The sequence below is a fragment of the Zosterops lateralis genome, assembly GCF_965231275.1.
Source record: "Zosterops lateralis genome assembly, chromosome: 1".
Taxonomy (NCBI): domain Eukaryota; kingdom Metazoa; phylum Chordata; class Aves; order Passeriformes; family Zosteropidae; genus Zosterops; species Zosterops lateralis.
Window position 1 is genome coordinate 47,962,348 of NC_139762.1, and position 19,214 is coordinate 47,981,561.

General features: G+C 40.4%; 1 protein-coding gene across 1 annotated transcript in view; it reads left to right on the forward strand.

Moving 5' to 3' along the window:
- The window catches only part of NPSR1 (neuropeptide S receptor 1), a gene marked incomplete at both ends in the record, with an annotated part of 56,194 nt that extends 48,482 nt beyond the window's left edge, over positions 1 to 7,712 (forward strand). Inside the window, 4 exons of the mRNA XM_083884769.1 lie at positions 4,357 to 4,433; positions 5,116 to 5,205; positions 7,316 to 7,496; positions 7,619 to 7,712. Of these exons, the coding sequence (XP_083740895.1) occupies positions 4,357 to 4,433; positions 5,116 to 5,205; positions 7,316 to 7,496; positions 7,619 to 7,712 (442 nt within the window). The remainder of the gene's footprint in view (positions 1 to 4,356; positions 4,434 to 5,115; positions 5,206 to 7,315; positions 7,497 to 7,618) is intronic.
- Positions 7,713 to 19,214: the final 11,502 nt, after the last annotated feature.

Below are 19,214 nucleotides of genomic sequence, written 5' to 3' on the forward strand. Positions count from 1 at the left end.
CAAAATTAAAAAAAAAGTAGTTAGGCAACCTGCAGTAATTAGTTCTTTTCTCTTCTGAGACAAGTGTCATCAGCTATAACCAAAGCTTTTTCTCCCATTCCAAAAATACACCAAATAAAGCTCAAATGGTATCTGTGATAGTTGAAAGCCTCTGGGGCACTGTTGAACAGAGGTTAAATATGGGTCAAATCAAGATTACAGGCTGCTGTCCTGCAAATATTTGCACCTGACCCCCTCAGAAGCTGTGATGGAGAGACAAAAGAGCTGCTGTGTTTCTATTCTGCTTTGCTACTCTGTGCCAGAACATTATTACGTCCTGGCACTTGAATATCCTGAAATTCAGAGGTTATTTAGCTGCTATTCATGATTGCTAAATATATTTTTATATTTTAATATTATAAATATAATACATAGACATTTACCTAATATAATTGCAAACTCATGTTTTAAAAAAATTACTAAAGCTCCTCTTGAAGCACAGAGGAAGAAGATATCCATCTGCTGTTTAAAATCTAAACTCCAAAAAGAACATTTGCTTTGGAGCAGCTGAAAAATAATTAGAAGAGAAAAAAAAACCAAAATCAGTTAAAAGGAAAAATATGGAATTAAACCCAAGGCATTGCAATGAAATAAAAAATAGATTAAATAAAAGGCATTTCTCTGAATTAAATCAAATAAAAAGACTGGAAATGCCATTAATAAAAATACCAAAGGTCATTTTTTGAACTTGATTCAGTGAGGCCATTATTTTTTGCCTGCAATTTCCATTTCTAAATAAAAACCCTAGATCTTGTGCATACGTTCTAATATCTGCCCATCTCCTCACTTACCCATTACATTTGCCTGTAATAGTTTGTTCAGATGAAGTTACTTTTCTCTTTAGACAAATAGTGCTGTAAATTTGCTGCCATAAAACAAAGCAGCTGTGTCACTTTGTGCAAATAAAGTATGAGGAACAATAGGCAATACTGGATGATAAATAGAAGTAATTAATGGGGAGTTTAAGTGCTCTTTTGCCATGGTAAAGGCTCATTTTACTAGAAAGTACAGAGGCTGTGTGGGATGCTGTCATAGTACAATTATTTACTTTTAAAAAGTCTGCATTTTAAGAGTGGGCAGATCAATAAAACTTCTGATTGTTGATACCAGTACATAGATTTACCAGAAGATATTTTATTTAAAAAAAAAAAAAAAAGAAAAGTGGTATATGAATTAAAAATACAGATGGAGTGTGATTATTCACAGTTCCATTTGTATGACTAACCATAAGTTACGTATTTATATGGATAAAAAATGCTGTAATTACCAATGGGCCATACTGAACAACAGAATTAACTAATAGCAGGCTATGATGAGCATACCTCTTAAACCTTTATAATTTGGATCAAACTAAATTGTTTTTGGAGATGCAAAGAATTTAATTTCTGTGATACATCCATAATGTGAGCCATATTTTTGTATTTCCTGCCACCTCTCTAGACCTGCATTGTATCAGGGTTAGAAAAATCATCATATTTTCACATTAACAGCATGTCCTTTCTATCCTGTGGTCTTCAAAGCCTGAGCAGCTACTTTTTAGAAGGGCTTGGATGAATTTTCCATCCAGGTTTGACTTTTCCATCTTAGTAGCCTTTCATTGGTCTCTCACCTACAACCTGGGCTGGAAGACCAGTGTGCTGTGCACTTACAGACACAAAGAAACCTGACAACCAATGTCTGGACCTCCAGAGCTGCACATCCCATCTCCCAGTGCTTTCAGTGGAGATAAGGGCAAGCAGCATGCAGGCACGTTCCACGGGTTGGAAAAAGAGCTTTGTGGCAATGTGTACCACGTATTTTTACATCTTGCCAATGAGGCCTGAGCAGTTCAGCAGCCAGAGGATGGGAACAGAGATTAGGATATGGTTGGAATGGTGCAGACCATTTCCAAACACTCCTCTGATTACCAGGTTGTCATCTGTTCCCTGCTACTCTTTGCTCATCTGCCACTTCATTTTTCACATGAGAATTTCTTTGAGATTTGATCAACCTCTGCATCCTCCTCCAGCCACCTTTTACAAGAAAGAGAGGAGTTAAATGTATTCTGAAAAAAAGCTGCTTTTCCCTCGTAAGAAAAAAACTTCTCTTCCATAAGAGCCCTCTTTTTACTTCTGTGGCTTTGAAAAACACATGCAGTTCTGTTATGATCCTAGGCTTTAGGTAACATGTTTCTGGAAAGTCAAGTTTCTCAACTCCATGCCAACATTGCTGGGAAAAAAAAAAAAAGATAGGGTTAGGCACTACTGTGAACTGGAATCCCAGGGAGATCAAAGAGTAAATGAATAACTGCAGCTGGCATAAGGGTTGCTCAGAAGTTTACCTAGCATGACTTGTCTTCCCTGACACCCAGCCTGAGCAGCTTTACACCACCTCTGGTCCACTCCTGATAAGGAAGGCTCCACTGGCTTCAGTAACAGATGAATAGAGGCAAAAACACCCACACAGATCCAGTATATTGGCACAACTTTATAAGCTGCTGGATGAAAATGAGAATTCAACTTTCCTCTGGAGTTCTAAAAATTAAGGATTCAAATGAATCAGCATGTAATCTCATATGGGAAATGCCAATGAGAAGACAGATGCCATAACTGTATCTGGCAAAAGACATGCCCCTACCAGAGCTCTGCAGCCAAGAGGGCAGGAATTCTGGGGTCAAAGGGAAAGCAAGTGAGAAGCCTGGCTTCATAATTCAATCCTTATGGCATTTGGCTGAAAGTAGGGAGTCGGAATATTTTGACTACAGAATTAGACCTCTTTGTCCTGACGCTTAAGAAACTCTGAATGTGTCCTGCTGGACAAAGGAAAATCTGCATCAGAGACAACATCATCTCAACTGCAAATAAAGAGATCAGCCTAGACACAGCAGGCTAGGAAGAAAATAGAAACAGGACTTTTAAGAGTGAGCTGGTAAATTTTTTGAGATGACAACAATTATCATTATAATACATTCTGATTCATTGGAACAATCAAAGGAGAAACTGGTACGTGAATTTTCCATCATTGTCTGTAAAAAGTACAAAGAAACTCTCAAATGTATGAGCTGTTAAATAAACAGGCTCTTGAAAAGCCAGGAGATAAAAGGAAAATGTTCAAATCAGCTGGGAGCCAAGCTGGACTTTTGAAGGGATTAAGAAGAGCAAGTTTGTAGTCCATGCAAATGCGAGCAAACCCCTCACTGGGCAAGGAGGCCACTGCTCCACTGCACAGCCCAGACTGTACTTTGAATTTACAGCTCTCACCTACTGAGCCTGGGAACCAGGTGGCTCAAACTTCCACAAAAAGGAAACTTTCAAACCTTCATAGTTTTTTGAGCACAAATTCTTCCTTTGCAAGCACGTCTAGCAATGTAGGGTGCTGTAGCAAAGGCTCATATATCAGTCTGAAAGGACTAATAAGAATAATGCCTCTTCTGATAACAAAAAGAAGCCACATAAGATTCATTTTTGTCTCTATAAAACACTCTGAAATTATGTCCTTTGCACTTTTTCACATAAGGACCACTAAGGTTTATGGCAATTAAAATCCTCAGGCAGGATGTGGGTTTAAACAGCTCTTCATCTTGAAGGAATTATTTTTTATCTATTCTATATTAAATCAATAGAAGTCCAGATTGGCTATTGCGTAGGGAAAGTCCATAACTATCCAAGGTCATTGTGTACTAGGGCACTTTTCGTCTTTCCTATGGAAAGTATAAAAACCTCTCTAAATATGCAAATTATGTTGGATCTGGTTTTGAATCATCTAACTCTTCCCATTTATCTGACACTTCTGTCCTCCTTGATTTCCACCACAGGACTCTGAGACCCAAAACTGACCACTGCTGTATTTATTTGCATTTGTCATGGATCTTGCCCTTATCAAATTCTCTGGGGCGAAATTTTATTCACCAGCTTCATAACCAAAAAGTAACAGCAAAATAAAAATATACATACAGCAAAACCAGGTCCCTCTCTTGCTTCTCTCATCAGAGCTGGTGTTTCAGGGCTGATACTCAGATGGATTTGGCATTGGCTGGCTCGAAATCACCAAGGAAAATATTTTTGGCTGAATCACTGCATTCCTCTGAGTCTCAGATTTGACATTTACAAAGCCAGGACAACCATAAGGACTTGCATGGTGAAAGGTCTTCAGATCTCCTTATGAAAAAATACTGTGGGAGAATCATATTTATTATTATTACTGTCATTTACTATTATTATTCCTATGTAGTCCCACCATCTCTGTGAACTCCTTACACATAGATAAGTGTATTCTTAGAACAGGAATGACCAGTTAAATTTGTTGTGCCTAATACCAGCCACTCTTCCCCTTCTGCAGTGTCATATACTCAATTGTGATTCGAACCATCTGGATGAAGAGCAAAGCTCAGGCAGCCATCATATCCAGCTGTCCTGGTGAGTCTCAGCATACCTGTGACTCCACCTTTGTGATCCAATTCCAGCTGATCTGCACAAATCTGGGAGTGCTTGGACATGCAGTGTCACGTTGGGCCCCCATCGCTGCAGTGGGAATGGGGTTTCTGTATTTGTTCATTCATAACTCGGTTCTACATTATTTACCTTCTTTCCTTTGATACTGAATTCTCTTTAGAGACATAATAGGAAACATCTGTGAGAAAACAAAAAAAAAAGTAAAAACTACTTATTCTAGAAATTAGAATTCCTATTCCTAAAACTTTGTCCATTTCCAGAATAGTTTTTTTTCTAGCATATGCTCTGCAACACCTTTTCTGTGTCTTCACATGTTCTTGCAAGTCTGAATTTTGTTCAAGATCAGAAATTCCTAGCCACAGAAAGGTATAAAATGATCTGAGTATTCCATCCCAAGACTACACGTCCTCAATGCTTTGGGAAGATCTACTCTGCTTACTTTTTCCCTTTTTATTTTGGGTGGCTCAGGTTTTGATTGTCCAGCTTGAGCAGACTTGCAAGTGTCCAAATTTCAGGAACTACTGAGGTCCTGACTGATGTGAGGGAAAGATGGGATTGTGTATTCCTGTCCTGCCTGTCAAAGTGCACACTGACACATCCACACACCAGTCCTATCTATTTACTAGCTGAACTGTTCTTTTCCCAGGTGGCAAAACCTCCAGTGGCTACAGCAGTCGTGGGTTCATATCCAGGGCGAAGGTGAAAGCGATCAAGTACAGCATTGTAATTATCTTTGGTGAGTGAAAAGCCCCACAGCTGCTAGCTAGGGAGGATGCTGACATTAGGAAGCTGCTTTTCCTCAGCAACCTCTATCATCAGCAGACAAAGGCTTGGAGAAGGAGCTTGACTCAGACACCTCACTTGCCTTCTGATCTTGTCCTTCCCCTCTCTCCTCTCCTGGCTGATACGTTTCTATTTTAGGTATCTGACAAACGCTTTAAATTAAATTAGATGCACAGCCCCTTGTGTGCATAAAGAAAGTAAAGAGACAATGTCTAAAAAGAACAAAGGAAGAGGTCATCTCTTTCCTATCCAGACTGCCAAAAGATTTGGCAACTGAGTTGTCTTTTAGGCTTAGGGACATGGAATGGCATGTGAGCTGCAAGGGAGAGAAGAAGAGGTGAGATGTGCATGAATTGTATTTGATGTCACAGGTGTGTTGCCTGCCGACATGGAAAGAATGAGCTCTCTTTTCCCAAGTGGGCAGCAGATGACTTAGTGCAGGTGTTCTCTGTCTCCCAGGGAAATGACATTATTCTGATGCAATTAGGAGGCTGATATTCTATCTCAGTAAATAAAGGCAGCATCACACAGAGCTTGTGATTAGCTGCCAAAGACATGCAGAAAAGGAACCAAAGCTGTTTACTCCCAAGGGCTGACAGTCATCTCTTGACACTGAAAAAGAGACTGCTTCTCTTTCCAACACTGTGCAAAATTCGGATTGGAGAATATTGTGATAATAGCCACTTGAGTAGCTTAGCTTGCTGTCTAGTGACAGCATCTGCAGACATGAGAGAGGCCAGTGTGATTCATACTTTTCATAAGCCCAAGAACAGCTTCTCTGTGTCTGAACTTTTCTGCGTGGCAATCAGGGAAAGCTTTTGTCAGACACAACTACTATTGCAAAGCCATCAGATGTTGAGAGCTCACATGGATGCTCAAGTATTTCAGTAGGCCTTGATAATATCAGGCACCCAGCATCTCTTGATGGGCAAACAGATTGACATCTAACATCCATAGATTTTTTTTTAAAAGCACCTGAAGTTCTGCATAGTGAGTGTTATGATGCACACTCTGACACTGTGAATTGCTATTCTGCATCTCTGTGCATAGACACCTCCTGTTGGGCTGTTCTAGAAAACAGGAGGGGAGCTTACCTCTTCATTGCAACTTTAGTGAGCACTCAGCTAACTGCCAGGAAAGAAATTCTGATTAATGTGACAAGAAAACAGGCAGGGGATTACTCTGTTGTCTCATCTGGGTCAGGATGTGATCATGTGTCTGATTTCACGATTACCTGTATGTTTGCAACCCAGGTACTTATAGCTGAGTTAACTGCCTGTCCCAGCATTTCTATGCAAATCCTGAATCAAAGGCCTTTGTGGGAAGAGATGGCATAGAAATTTGTGAGGGACAGATTAATTCCCTATGCCTGCAAATAAAGCTAGATCTGCAGCTAACCTTTCTTCCCTACCACCTCTGAACAAAAGCAGAGGCTATGAGCAGTATACTCCTCTCTTCCCTTCCTCAAATTCATCTCTCAAATGGCAGTACAGGAAATTAGGATAATCTTCCTGCACATTCCATGTACAGAGCACCTCCAGCCAGCATGCCAAATGACATGTTGGTTTGCCATAATGCAGTGTGAAAGAGTGTCACTCCTTGCTCCTGGGTGCCTGAGAACCTTATTTTAATAGGTGGTTGTGACAGGCAGCACTGTCACGGAGCAGCACTTTGGCTGTGTGTACATTTAGATTGGCTGCTCACTCCGGGGACCATTAAAAGAGCACTTCACTATAACTGATGATGCTTTAACTGGCTACCTATTTACCCTTTATGTGTTGTGTAGTGTTCAGAAGTATCTCAATATGTCTAGAGGGAGCACTCTAAACACTTAGAGAAACACACATAATATATTTTATAGGCATTAAAATAAAAATAAAGACAAATAAAAGCACAATCTAATAACTATTCTCTTAAATAAGATCCTGAATGGAGAGAGGGTTTTTTTTTTGCATGAACAAATATTTATGTGTTATGACAATCACTCCATGAGCGTGTTATTACATCCCTAAATTGCCAAACTATCCAATGTCAAGTTGTTCCTCTCTCTGTCTCTTCTGCAGCATTTATTCTCTGTTGGAGCCCTTATTTTCTTTTTGATATCCTGGACAACTTCAACATACTCCCTGAGACCAAAGAGCGCTTCTACGCATCTGTGATTATTCAGAACCTGCCAGCCTTGAACAGTGCCGTCAACCCCCTCATCTACTGCTTCTTCAGCAACAGCCTCTGCCCCCCTTCTGAGTATTGCTCCTTTACTCTCACTCTCACTGCCCCTAAGAAGGGAGGGAGCACAAAAACACGATCCCTAAACTGATTAACTATTTTTGACTCCTTTAATTCTGACCATTCTTTATTTTTTGTAGGGAAAGAAGAACTCAGAGGCTGGCAGGGACTTTCCGGGAAAGGAGCGATGGAGGGCAAGAGATGCAGGTCCTGTCAAAACCAGAATACGTCTAGCACAGACAACGTCCTGCAAAGCCACACTGGCACCTGTACAGAAGAAAACAGAGGTTCCCCGCCAGCCCTGTGCACCGTGAAGTGAATGGACACTGACTGGCAAGAGCCAGTGCTCTTGTGCACCTTATAGCACATACATTTAGGGTGGGCACTGTAGCTTCATCAATCGCATGCTGCCAGTGCCAAGCTCAGTGTGAGGGGTTTGCAAGCCTCTGTCATGAGGCTTCATCTTATCCCTCTGTTTAAAGCAAGCTGTAATCTATGTGCTCCAAACAGAAAAAAATAATTGTAAATGGTGTCTAGTCAGAGCATTCTCTATTTTTCAGGAGTCACTAAAAGCCATCTACTGCACCATCTGGCTCTTATAACTGATAGAGTGTTTACAAGCAATCACAGAGCAAGGACCCCAGTTAAAATGAAAACACAGGCACTTTTCCAATGAGAAAACACCATTGTCACTCTATGTAATTATATCTGATACATAACAGAACCAGGTTTCATACAGAACCACTCACAAAGTCATAGCCAGAGAAGAGGGGAATGAAGGGCTGGGATACTGCCTGCCACATCACCTGGCCCAGCTTCTCAGCTTACACCAGTGGCACTGTCCCTGTATCTCTTCCTCCCTTTCCAGTGTGTTATTTCCCTGCTGTCCTACCTCGGCACATCAGTGGCATCCCAGTGTCCCAGCAGGACTCACACATGACACATCTGGAGGGCCATTTATTTCTGGGCTGCTCGTTAATGGTTCACCAGCCCCTCCCAGAGCCGGTGGTACACCCCATGTGAGGATCTTTCCACACCTCTGTGGCAAAGGCTCTGAGCAGGAACCTGTGGGGAGCTGCCATGCAGGGCACTTAGCCAGTGCAGACCTATCTCACCACCCACACGGCAGCATTCCCCAATCCCATACCCCCTGTAAATCATCCCTGTCACTTAAATCATTCAGGGAACCACACACATCTTTGCACAAACTCAGAGCTGGAAAAAGACCCAAGCGAAACCACAAAACTCAAATTACATTTAGAAAAAAAAATCTGTTGAACTTCCAGTCTTGTGAACTCATTGTAGGTTTCACAGAGGACCAATGGTAGGCAGAAGTTTGCTGAGTGCCCAAGCACCTGGGCATCCTCTTTCCTCAGACCTCTGGGCATCTTCCACACACAGTTCTCAAATGTAAGGAAAAATTTCCATGCAGGTAGGGGGTTGATATTAACTTCAATGTTCATTTTACTACAAGGCAGCTTGAAGTGTTTGTATTAAAAATGCACTCTAACCAGCTGTATGGCAACTGAGTTTGTTTTCTCTTGGTGAAAAAAATATTCTTCCTTAAGCAAACTCAGTTTAAAAAGGAGGTTTTATTATTATGATCTTTTTGCAATGAGTTTGTTCCCTGTAAAGCAAGAACTAAATAAAATTTATTTTTAATTGTTTATATTACAAAAATACATTTTCCTAAGTAGAAGATATATAAAATCATGGGGCTTTATGTTCTCAGGAAAATGAATAAGGTCTCTCTTTTTATTACCATGAAGTTCTGTTATTTAGACTCTATGTCTAAATTTTGCTACTGCTTAATTAAAACTATGAATCTACAGCAGCCTTTACAGCAGCGACCTTGGATAGGTTGTATATAAGAACCAGACAATATTTTTTTTCCCATGGGCATGTAATAACTTTCCTAAAATTGGACTGCTTTTTTTAAGCTTCATAGATTGTAGATTTTAGCTTTTTCATCTGATAAATGTACACTCGCTACCTACTTTTGAACAATTAATGGAGTTTTTAGACTTAATACCTGGAAATCAGATAGCATTTCTGAGCAGTACTTTGATTTGCAAATTTAGTATGACTCAATTCCACTAAAATTTACATAATATTCACTGGGGTCACCACATGAATTATCCCATCCATCTAAATTAAGCATATGCATGAGTTAATGTGGGACTCTGGACTGAAATAAAGTCATCATCCATTTATTTTCAAAGAAACAATTTTTTGTTTCATTCATTATTGTACTATCTACCACTTACAAGTTGTTCTTATCATTTTTCCTCTGGACATGATTGTGATGCCTTTCCTCATATGAGAATCCTTCAGTTTAAATGGCCTCACGCTGCTTTTGTCTGCATCCCTTCCAAGTGTTTAAATACAGGAATAAATAATTCATCTTATTTTCTATGCTGCTTCCTTACTGTGCAAGTAATGGCATTTTATTACCTTTTTCTACTCTCCACATCTTCTGTTGTAAAGCTGAGTTTTTCCATTAGACTGGAAACCCCTTGCACAGTCTTCCTTTGTCTCAGGGGGAGAGGGATTTAGGGAATTTCATCTGTCTCCAGTTAGTTTCTTATTCCTCGTCTGCAACTCGCTCTGCATCTGTTGACTGCTTAGTTACTTAATGGTGCCAGAGTTGTTCTGACAGAGCCCACATGGAGGAGGAGGCAGCAAAAGTCAGTGTCAAGGTCTGATTGCCCAGAGAGGGGGGCTGAACACAACAAGAAGAGGGCACCCAGCTGGCTTGTCCATGGCAGCCCAGGAGGAACGCTGGTTTTCAACGGCTTTAACACTTCAAGAAGCATCTGTGAGATCCTTCTGACATTCCCAGAGTGAACAGAAATATTCATATGCATGACTGCTAGGACATAAAGCCTTATATGATGATAAAGTCCTACTTGACTCTAGATTCCTGAGAAGCATGAAAAATCAGATACTCATGCCCTCAGAGAAGTCACATCAAACAGCACAGGACTAGGATACTTTCCAAACCAACACTAATCCAAGAAAACCTGAATGTTTTCTGTGCAAGTTTCAAATAAAATCTGAATGAGAAACCTATTTAATTCTCCCTTGGATATTTTTGGTTTAATTTAAAGTTCAGCTCTCTTAGACTAGATTTCCATCTCATGCTAAAAGGGTAAAGCAGTATTTTGTCTTTCAACTTGTTTTCTTGCCTCAGAAATTTTTATCGCCTCTTTTTGTTTTTACTTTGAAAAAACTAATGCAAGGCAGCAAAATTCAACATCACCCACTGTGACCATTGAAGCAAAATGCAAAGCAGAACTCTACCTAGAAACATGTTTCAGCTTCTTGCACACTGCTAACCCAGTGCTTAGAGGTGCAGACATTATCAGTCCAAGAAAAGAAAAATGTAGCCACTACTTTGTTGTTTTTAAGTTTGGGGCTCTTTTTAAATTATATTTTTCATGGAAATATAATTATACTTTTTGAGATAACACAGGATGATTTGACTTCAACAGAGTAACAAAAAAAAATTCTTACATATTTCTCATTTTTGCGAGGCATAAATAAATGAAGATCCATACTCTGCAAGTTACCTAAGCATTTAAATATGAATTGTTTTAGTGGGAATCAAGTCATTGTAGAAGTGGACTTACAAAACATGCTTTTGGAGTATAAGGTATGGCAGGCACCAGACCCCTCCTAATAACAGTCTCTAAAGACATAAAAGCAGAAATAAAAGCAAGTCTAATACTTATTTTAGTTCAAACCCTGACATTTGTATATCAAAAATCTTTATGTCTCTTCAGATTACACATTTTCTTGATGATACAAGATGCAGGAATTCAGGAATATCCTCTCTCAAACCATACAGCCCTATGAAGAACAAAAGAAAAATAACCCAATTGAACCCCCACAACTGGCAAAGAGTTTCTCAAGATATGAGGACTTTGGGGTAACTCTGGGTCAAGATGACTCAGAAATAGTTTCTTGGCTCTCTTTACAAGGAATATGCTTGGTGATAAGAGGCCCCAAGTTCAGTGTCCCTTCAGAAGTCCTAATGCTATGTTTGTGCAGACAGGTTTCAGACAAGAACACAGAAGGTATAATGCTACCTGCCACTTCACTTTACCCCTCACCAGGACTGCAGGTACTTTTCAGAAACACTTGATGGAAAAAGAACAAAAGAAAGAAATTGCAGAAAGCACACTAAAAAAAATAACTGTATACATATACACTGTAGGCACAAGTGCCTTTTTTCAAGAGAGGAATAATTCCACAAATAAAAATAAAATGGTGTAGAAGCCATCTGTATGCACCTTGCACCACAGAGCTGTGGTGCTTACAAGAGCAGAGATTTTAGTTTATTTATCAACCTTGACAAATGGGATTAATTTGTGGAGTAAATGCAATTTTTAGTGAAAGGTAAAATATACTTCATTTTCTTTAGCAAACTAATTTATTTTACCCAGTGTTTAATTAAGGTAAGCATTATGGCTGAATGGCTCATTAGATAATCTTTTGTCATTTTTGATGGCATCTTATTCTGAGTATGCATAAAATATGGGGGTAGAGGGCTAGGCATACAAACATATGCATGAATTTTCAAATAGAAATGGTTGGTTCCTCCGACTGAATTTGTTACAGTGGTACATAATTAGAATCTTTGTTGATTTAGACTCAAGCAAGGCAAGTGAAAATGCGTTAAGATTCAGCAACTTTAATAAACTCAGTAAACATCAACAGAGTCTGAGGCATCACATAGAACGATGATCTTCAGGACCCAAACAACAGAAATGTGGTAAGTACAACACTGTGTTAATAATCAATTACATCAATTATGAGAAATTCTGTTGTAAACTGGGGACTCAGCCGCTGGAAATGTCTGAAGAGAAGAAAGCCTTGAGCATCCTCAGCCAGAGGATGTCTGGTTACTGACACCGCCATAACCAGTGGGGTCAGGGGGCTCATATGATCTCCACAGGTATCTGGTGAAGCATTTGTCAGAAGAGCTCTGAGACTGTGGGAGTGTCACTGTTGCTCTCTGATGAGACCACTCGGTGTTAAACAAGAGAAAGAAAGAGAAACAAATGTGAAAAAGAACAATCTGAGCTTTTGGTTTGTTGAGGCTGGAAAGCTGAAAAGGCGTATTTCTGCTGCCAGTTAAGACAATAATGTCAGTGAGAAAAGGAAGAAAAGAAAAAATTTATTTAAAAACGTAAGTCTGCAGACTGCCCTGGAACCCAGTGCCTGCCCCTTGGAATAATCTCATTATGAATAAATTTGAATGAATTCATCTAATACAACGACCAGCCTACCCAGACCTTGTTGCATGGGTTGGAAACAAGCTTTTGTGTTTAAGAGAGCCCTCCTAGTTTCCTCTATGGCTGGTTATTGAGATCTAAATCCACAGCAAGGCTTTCTCTACAAGCTTTTGAAGGGGACCAGGAGTTGTTCCTCTCATTTGGGATCTTGCGAATGGCTATGTCCCTGTAATGGTGCAGCGAGGAGACCTAATATGAATAGTATCAAGGAGACTTCTATTTGGAGAGATAATGCCCTCTTAAGTCAAGCTGAGAGAGCTGGAAAAGCCAATGAACTTTCAGGCATGAACATGCTCTCCCCATTGCTGTGCTGCTAGCTCACATCACAGGTTTCAGGCAAGTACAAGGTAGCAGCTGGCCTTTTTGCTTGTGTTCAGGCTCTCAGGGTGAGATCAATACTGGTGAGAGTAGAGTTGTACAAGCAGAGCGCTTTGAAGTAGAATCCTCTGACCTCTTTGCCCAAGACACTCAGGCTCTTTGGTCTCACATGACAACCTCGTGCAGGAGCAGCAGCTCATGGCTACACTGGTGGCTTGCAGACAACCTGGATCCACTTGCCACTGTCTGGGTTCCCCCTCTACCTTCATGGTTTTACAAAGAAGTGACTAAAAGCCTGTAATTGCTTAACTTACGTGTGGAGTGACAGCAGAACTCAGCCTCCTGTGCAAGAAAGACTAATGCCAAAGGGAAAAATTCTTGTAACACTAAATTGATAAAGTGTCCTTAAGTTAAAGGATTTGGGTCCCTTAAATGCTTTACACAGAAAATTAAAGATAAGTCAGACTCCCTTGATCATGCTAAAAGCTAAAAGGCACTTCATGTAGCTTCTAGGGAGTGAAAGGAGACTTTAAAGTGATCAAGTAGCAAAATATCACCAAGTCCCATTTGGACGTCATGGCTTAATCTTCTCATTGGGAGGATTATTCCAAGAGAGTTTTTAAAAACCTAGACAGGGCATTTACTGATTTGTATATATGTAATGTAGGTGGAAGAAGCATGCTCAGTTTTAATATGGCACCAAAATAATAATTTAAAGGTGACTCAGCATTTTGGTGTTTATGAGATGCCATGGGTGTCAGGCAATTCATAGAGGAAAGGCGAATGTCATCAAACACTTGGCAATTCCCAGAACATTCCCCAGAGAATAGGCTGGTAGTGTGGGACAAGGCGTATGGTCATCTGGAAATAGTTATGGTCAATCAAGATCTTGCAGCAAATTATTATTTTTGAGAGAATTTTGAAGGTTTTTGCATGCAGAGAACATTTTCTGGACCAAATGGAAAAGAGACCAAATTCAGCATCACCACAGCCTTGGCCACAGGGTTAAGCAATGTGCTAAACAAGGTCTTCACGCAGCTTCTCAGATCCAAAATCCCTAGGGCTAGAAATAAAGAGATATTTCCTGACTTCCACTCCCACATGATGTCCAGCATCCACTCTGTGGTATTGAACACCTGAGACTCATCTCGTGGCTCCCCATTCTAGGAAAAAGACCCTCACAGAGGAGCACCCTGGAGCTGTGTTGTGATTTAAGCCCAGCTGGCAACTTAAACACTACACAGCTGCTTGCGCACTCCTCTGCCACACTGCCCCAGTGGAACAGGGAGTAAAGCAAAACTTGTATGGCTAAGAACAGTTCAATAATTGAAATGAAGTAAAATATAATAATAATAGTAGCAGTGAATTGAAAAAGAGAGTAGGAGAGAATGCCCAAGAAAAAGATGTGATGCACAATAGAGTTGATCACCATGAGCTGACCAATGTCAAATCTCATCCCCACAACCAGTCATCCTGTCCAGGCAACTCCCCCAGTTTAAATACTGGGCATGACATTCTCTGGTACAGAGTATCTCTTTGGCCAGTTGGGATCAGCAGCCCTGGCCATACTCCCTCCCAGCTTCTGGTGCACCTGCTCCATGGTCAAGCATGAGATACTAAGTTCTTGATTCAGGGTAAGCACTGCTCATCAACAGCCAATACATCAGTACGTTATCAACATTATTCTCATACTAAACCCAAACCACATCACTCTACCAGCTACTTAGAAGAAATTAACTTCATCTCAGGCAAAACCAGGACAAGCTGCCTCTGCTTTCACAACCCTCTGCAGCTCCTCCCCTCGTTCTTAGCCTATCTTCCCTCCTACACCAAGATTTTCATGTGGTTTGGAGTTTCTTGTTGAGTGTGGAAAAATGTCTTCATTCTTAGGAAAAGGGGAAAAAAGAGAGAAATTTCATGCAAATGAGTGTAACCTCATTCAAGATGGGGGAAATGGCTCTGCCTCAGTTTTCTTAAAGAGCACTACTTGGCCAGGAACAATCACTGGAACACACCATACTGCATGACTACAGTAAAAGCTCAGTTTAAATCCCAAAGCCGTGGGTGAGATATCTAATGAACAATATATGGAGGCAAGCTGTTGATATGGCTCACACAGGGACTCAGTGAGATATCAGAAAGGGCCTGGTGGGAATTCAGCATTACACACTTCCACCTGTTTAATATTTGGAGCCAGGTTCTCTGTTTATGTATCTCAGCAGGTCCTTATCACCTTTCATTGAAGATATGGTGGGTTCATTAGATCAGGCTCACATCCAAGTATTGAGGAATGCATGTGTGAGCCATTCTGAACCACGATCAATCATCAGAAAACAGGCATAATTTTAATTTTATAATTATAAGAATAATTGCGAAAGATTAGTAGTCTAGCCAGCTGGAGACTTTGCAAAAGCCTGAAGGCAATTAAGCTGCTCTATTTTGAACGTATCTGATCAATTTAATTTCTTTTCTTAGATAAAGCAGCATGAACTTCAGTTTGCATTGTTGGAGGAGGCCTGTTGGGTGATGAATAAATATTTCTGGTAGATTAACCCAGCCCTATCACAAGTCAGGAAGATTCTTTTTGTTGGTTTCAGTAGGAGTTGATCAGGCTCTGTTCAGGAGGAGCACAAGACCTGTTTAATGTGTTTACATTTACTATTTCGGGCAGGACTGAACTGATTTAACTGCCACCTCAAAACAAACTGACATTTAAAAAACAGGTTGCAGAGACTTCTTTTCAGGTTGGCCAAGCAGAATGCAAGGAGAAAAATAGTGCACACTGACATAGAATTATCTAACAAAACACCTAAAAAAATGGGATGGGAGGAACCACTGAAATGGTGACAGAGTGGTGAAACAAGTAATGCTTGCTTCCTATTTCACTGGTCATTCCTATTTCTTGAAAGAACGCCCTGATACCCTGCTGAAATTCAGTGGATTCAAATTACACTACAGACAGGAGAGACAGGAATATCAACAGTCTTGAAACAACTTGTATTTCATGACACTATGGGACACAAATCTTTCCAGGATTTTTGCACGAACCTCAGACATCTTCTCGATATTTTTATGGGTTTGGCAGTGGTATAACATAATTCCTGGATCATCAAGTATGCTCAGAATCACATCCATAGGAACTAAAGAGAATCTCAGGGAAAATACAACTCTCTCTATTCAAGATCTGAATTCTGATGAATTTTACTCCTTCCCACCACGAACTGGGATTAAGCAGCATAAAATCCATGCTTGAAATGTCCCAATAGATAAAATGCCTTAAACTCAATAAAATGTGCTACCCTGCCCTCACACTGTGACAAAAATTCATAGATAGGCTTTCAAAAGTGGGCTTGGAGTATTTCACAGGTGTCACTCTGTGGGAAATGGATTTGTAGAGAATTTTTAAAGCCTGACAGAAGGCTCACATAATATGTATCTGTATGCAAACTTTGAGATAAGAAATGCTGACTTGGAAATGCCATGGACTAGGACAGACATTGTTGAGAGAGAAATGGAACTAGAAACAAATTTCAAAGGATGGCCTTGCAAATAAGACTAGATTACTTTGGAGAAATAGAACTATGAAAGGTGTAGTAGTACCCACGAGGGGTATGTTTAGATGATTAGTTTTAAGGCATCAACAGCATTGTGTGGCAAAAGCTGATAGGCCTAGAAACACTTTTAATGTATTGCAATTAGGAAATAGTTGGCTTCTGATTGTGATGGCATGAATTGTAACGTGTATATTGTCTCACCCTTCATATGAGACTGAAAGTGGAATAAAAGTTTTTAAAATGGCTCTCAGTTGCCCCATCTCCAGGTCAGAAAAAGGTAGAATCCGACATCACTCTCTTCATGGAGAGTTTGGGGATTCATTGCCATCTCCCTTTTCAACTTCTTTCTCATATTCTCACCCTGGGGAAACCCTGGTTTCTGTGGGGTAACTTGTAACATGTACTTGTAGGTGCAGCTTGAACCCCAGTCTGCAGGGAGAAGGAATCAGACTGGAAAAAGCACAGGAAATATTTACTCATGGTCAAAAGCCATGTCCAAGCCCATCATGTGAGCAGCCCTCTTTATGGCACTCTTGTGCATGCATGAGATTACAGGCAAAAATCAGGGGCCACAGTATCCTGGTCATTCTACTCCATGTTCAGAGCCAGTTTAGACACCTCTGCATGCTGCTGCACCCAGCTGCCTCCTTAACACTGTCTCTGCGTATATACCACCCTTCTGTCTAGGAGACAGCCACACCAACTCTGACATCTGTCTTTTTAGTAAAGTAAAAGCTTTTGGATAGAAGACTCAGTATGCCTGATTGCTTTGCTGTTTGTTCAAAGAGAAGGCAAGCTTCAGGGTAAAAGTGCCCTAAGTGCTTGTCTCTGCCAAGACATTCTTGTTTAAGATTAACAGTACAGCAGTCTGATTTTAATATTTCTAAGGTGCAATAAAAGCCACTCACCACTTCATTTCTGCTTCACAAAGCCAATATGACTCAGATAATTAACTCAAAGACAAATGATTATCAAGCTACAGGACATTCACCAGTGGAGTCATTAAACCATTTAAACACAGAACCACCGCTCTATTGACTGACAATCTTTATATGATTAGCTGAATTCACTTCATGATCTTTTCAGCCAGCAGCACAAAATACGACTTCAGTTTCCCAGTTTTCCTCTTCTGAATTGCTACATTAGCTGCCTCTGAAGTTTGAATCACAAGGATTTGTGAAGCCTCTGCTGTTATCTATTATAGTGATTTATGGTTCATCCTATTTCAGGTGGCATACCTGCAAGCAGAGACGGAAGTGGCACTTCTGCTCTAAAGCTGCTTTTAAGTTCTTTAAAGCATTGCTGAAAAGCAGAGGGGGAAAAAAAAGAATTTTCAAGTAGAGCAACTATCAGGAAAGTTTGTTTACTACAATCCACAGCTACGATCAGAACTGCAGCATGACATTTTTGCATACCAAACCCCACCTCACCCCCCCGATTTAGGGCTTTCTCCTGCCACCCCATTGCAACTTCATAAATCCCTTACAGTGCATCAGAAATTCTCCTGTCACCACATTGCAGTATGCTGAAATCCAGAGCAATCCCCGCACAATCCCTGATGGCAGGGGTCTCTTTTCCATCTAATCTTCCAGCTCTACTTGCTATGGAGAAAAGGGACAGGAGGAAATGTGGGAGATTAGTGGGGGACAGGCAGAGCTGGCTGCAGGTGTCCTCTGCCAGGACTGTAAAGAAACAGATTGGCACTCTGCCACCTTCCACTGAAGGTCCTTTCCCCAGGGCTCTTGCACTTGCTTTGCTACCAAGTGTTATGCAATCTGAACCCTGTAGCCAGATCAAAAAAGAAAGTGGAGAAATATCATATTGATCTGATTCAATATACTTATCAGTGATTTGAAAACATAAAGGAAATCACTTCTGCTAAGCTATGCAGATGTTGAACAGATAAACACTGATGGGGGCTGAGTGCTCACAAAAGCAGGACAAGGACATTCAGTGAATTAGTCCTATACAAAAGGTGTATGAGTACAATCAAACACCAAACTGTGCATCAAGAGGAAAAGAATGCCCCTCTATCTAGAGAAAGTGGTGCTGTGGATGCAAAGCCCAAGACTAGAAAGGGGCTAGAGATGATAACAGTAATGAACAACAAAGCATGAGCTCCCGGTGTTATCAGGGGATCAAAGGAGATCAGAGAAAAGGAACAAGAGGTCATTCAATACCCTTCCACACACAATGGGAAGAATAGACATAAAAATCACATCTTTTTCAAAAAGCTTTTACAGATTTTGGGTGGTTTTAACTAGTGGAGGGAATTACCATGAGGAAAAAGTACTGGATTCCTCATCTTGGTTATTTTCTTATCAAAGCTGAAGAGCTTCTCTTTTATAAGTGCAGTTCAGCAAGCCTTCTCCAGTTTATGGTACTTGAGAGGCAGAGATGTATTCTGCATGGCTCTACCTCATCCTTTCTAGCAAGAGTTAGCCATTATGGGTAATGGAAGAAACAAAGGTAAAATGGTTGTCCAGCTTCCAACATGATTTTTACATCCTTGGTTTGGGATAGAAACAAAATAATGATTATTAATGCAGAATCAAAATCAGTCA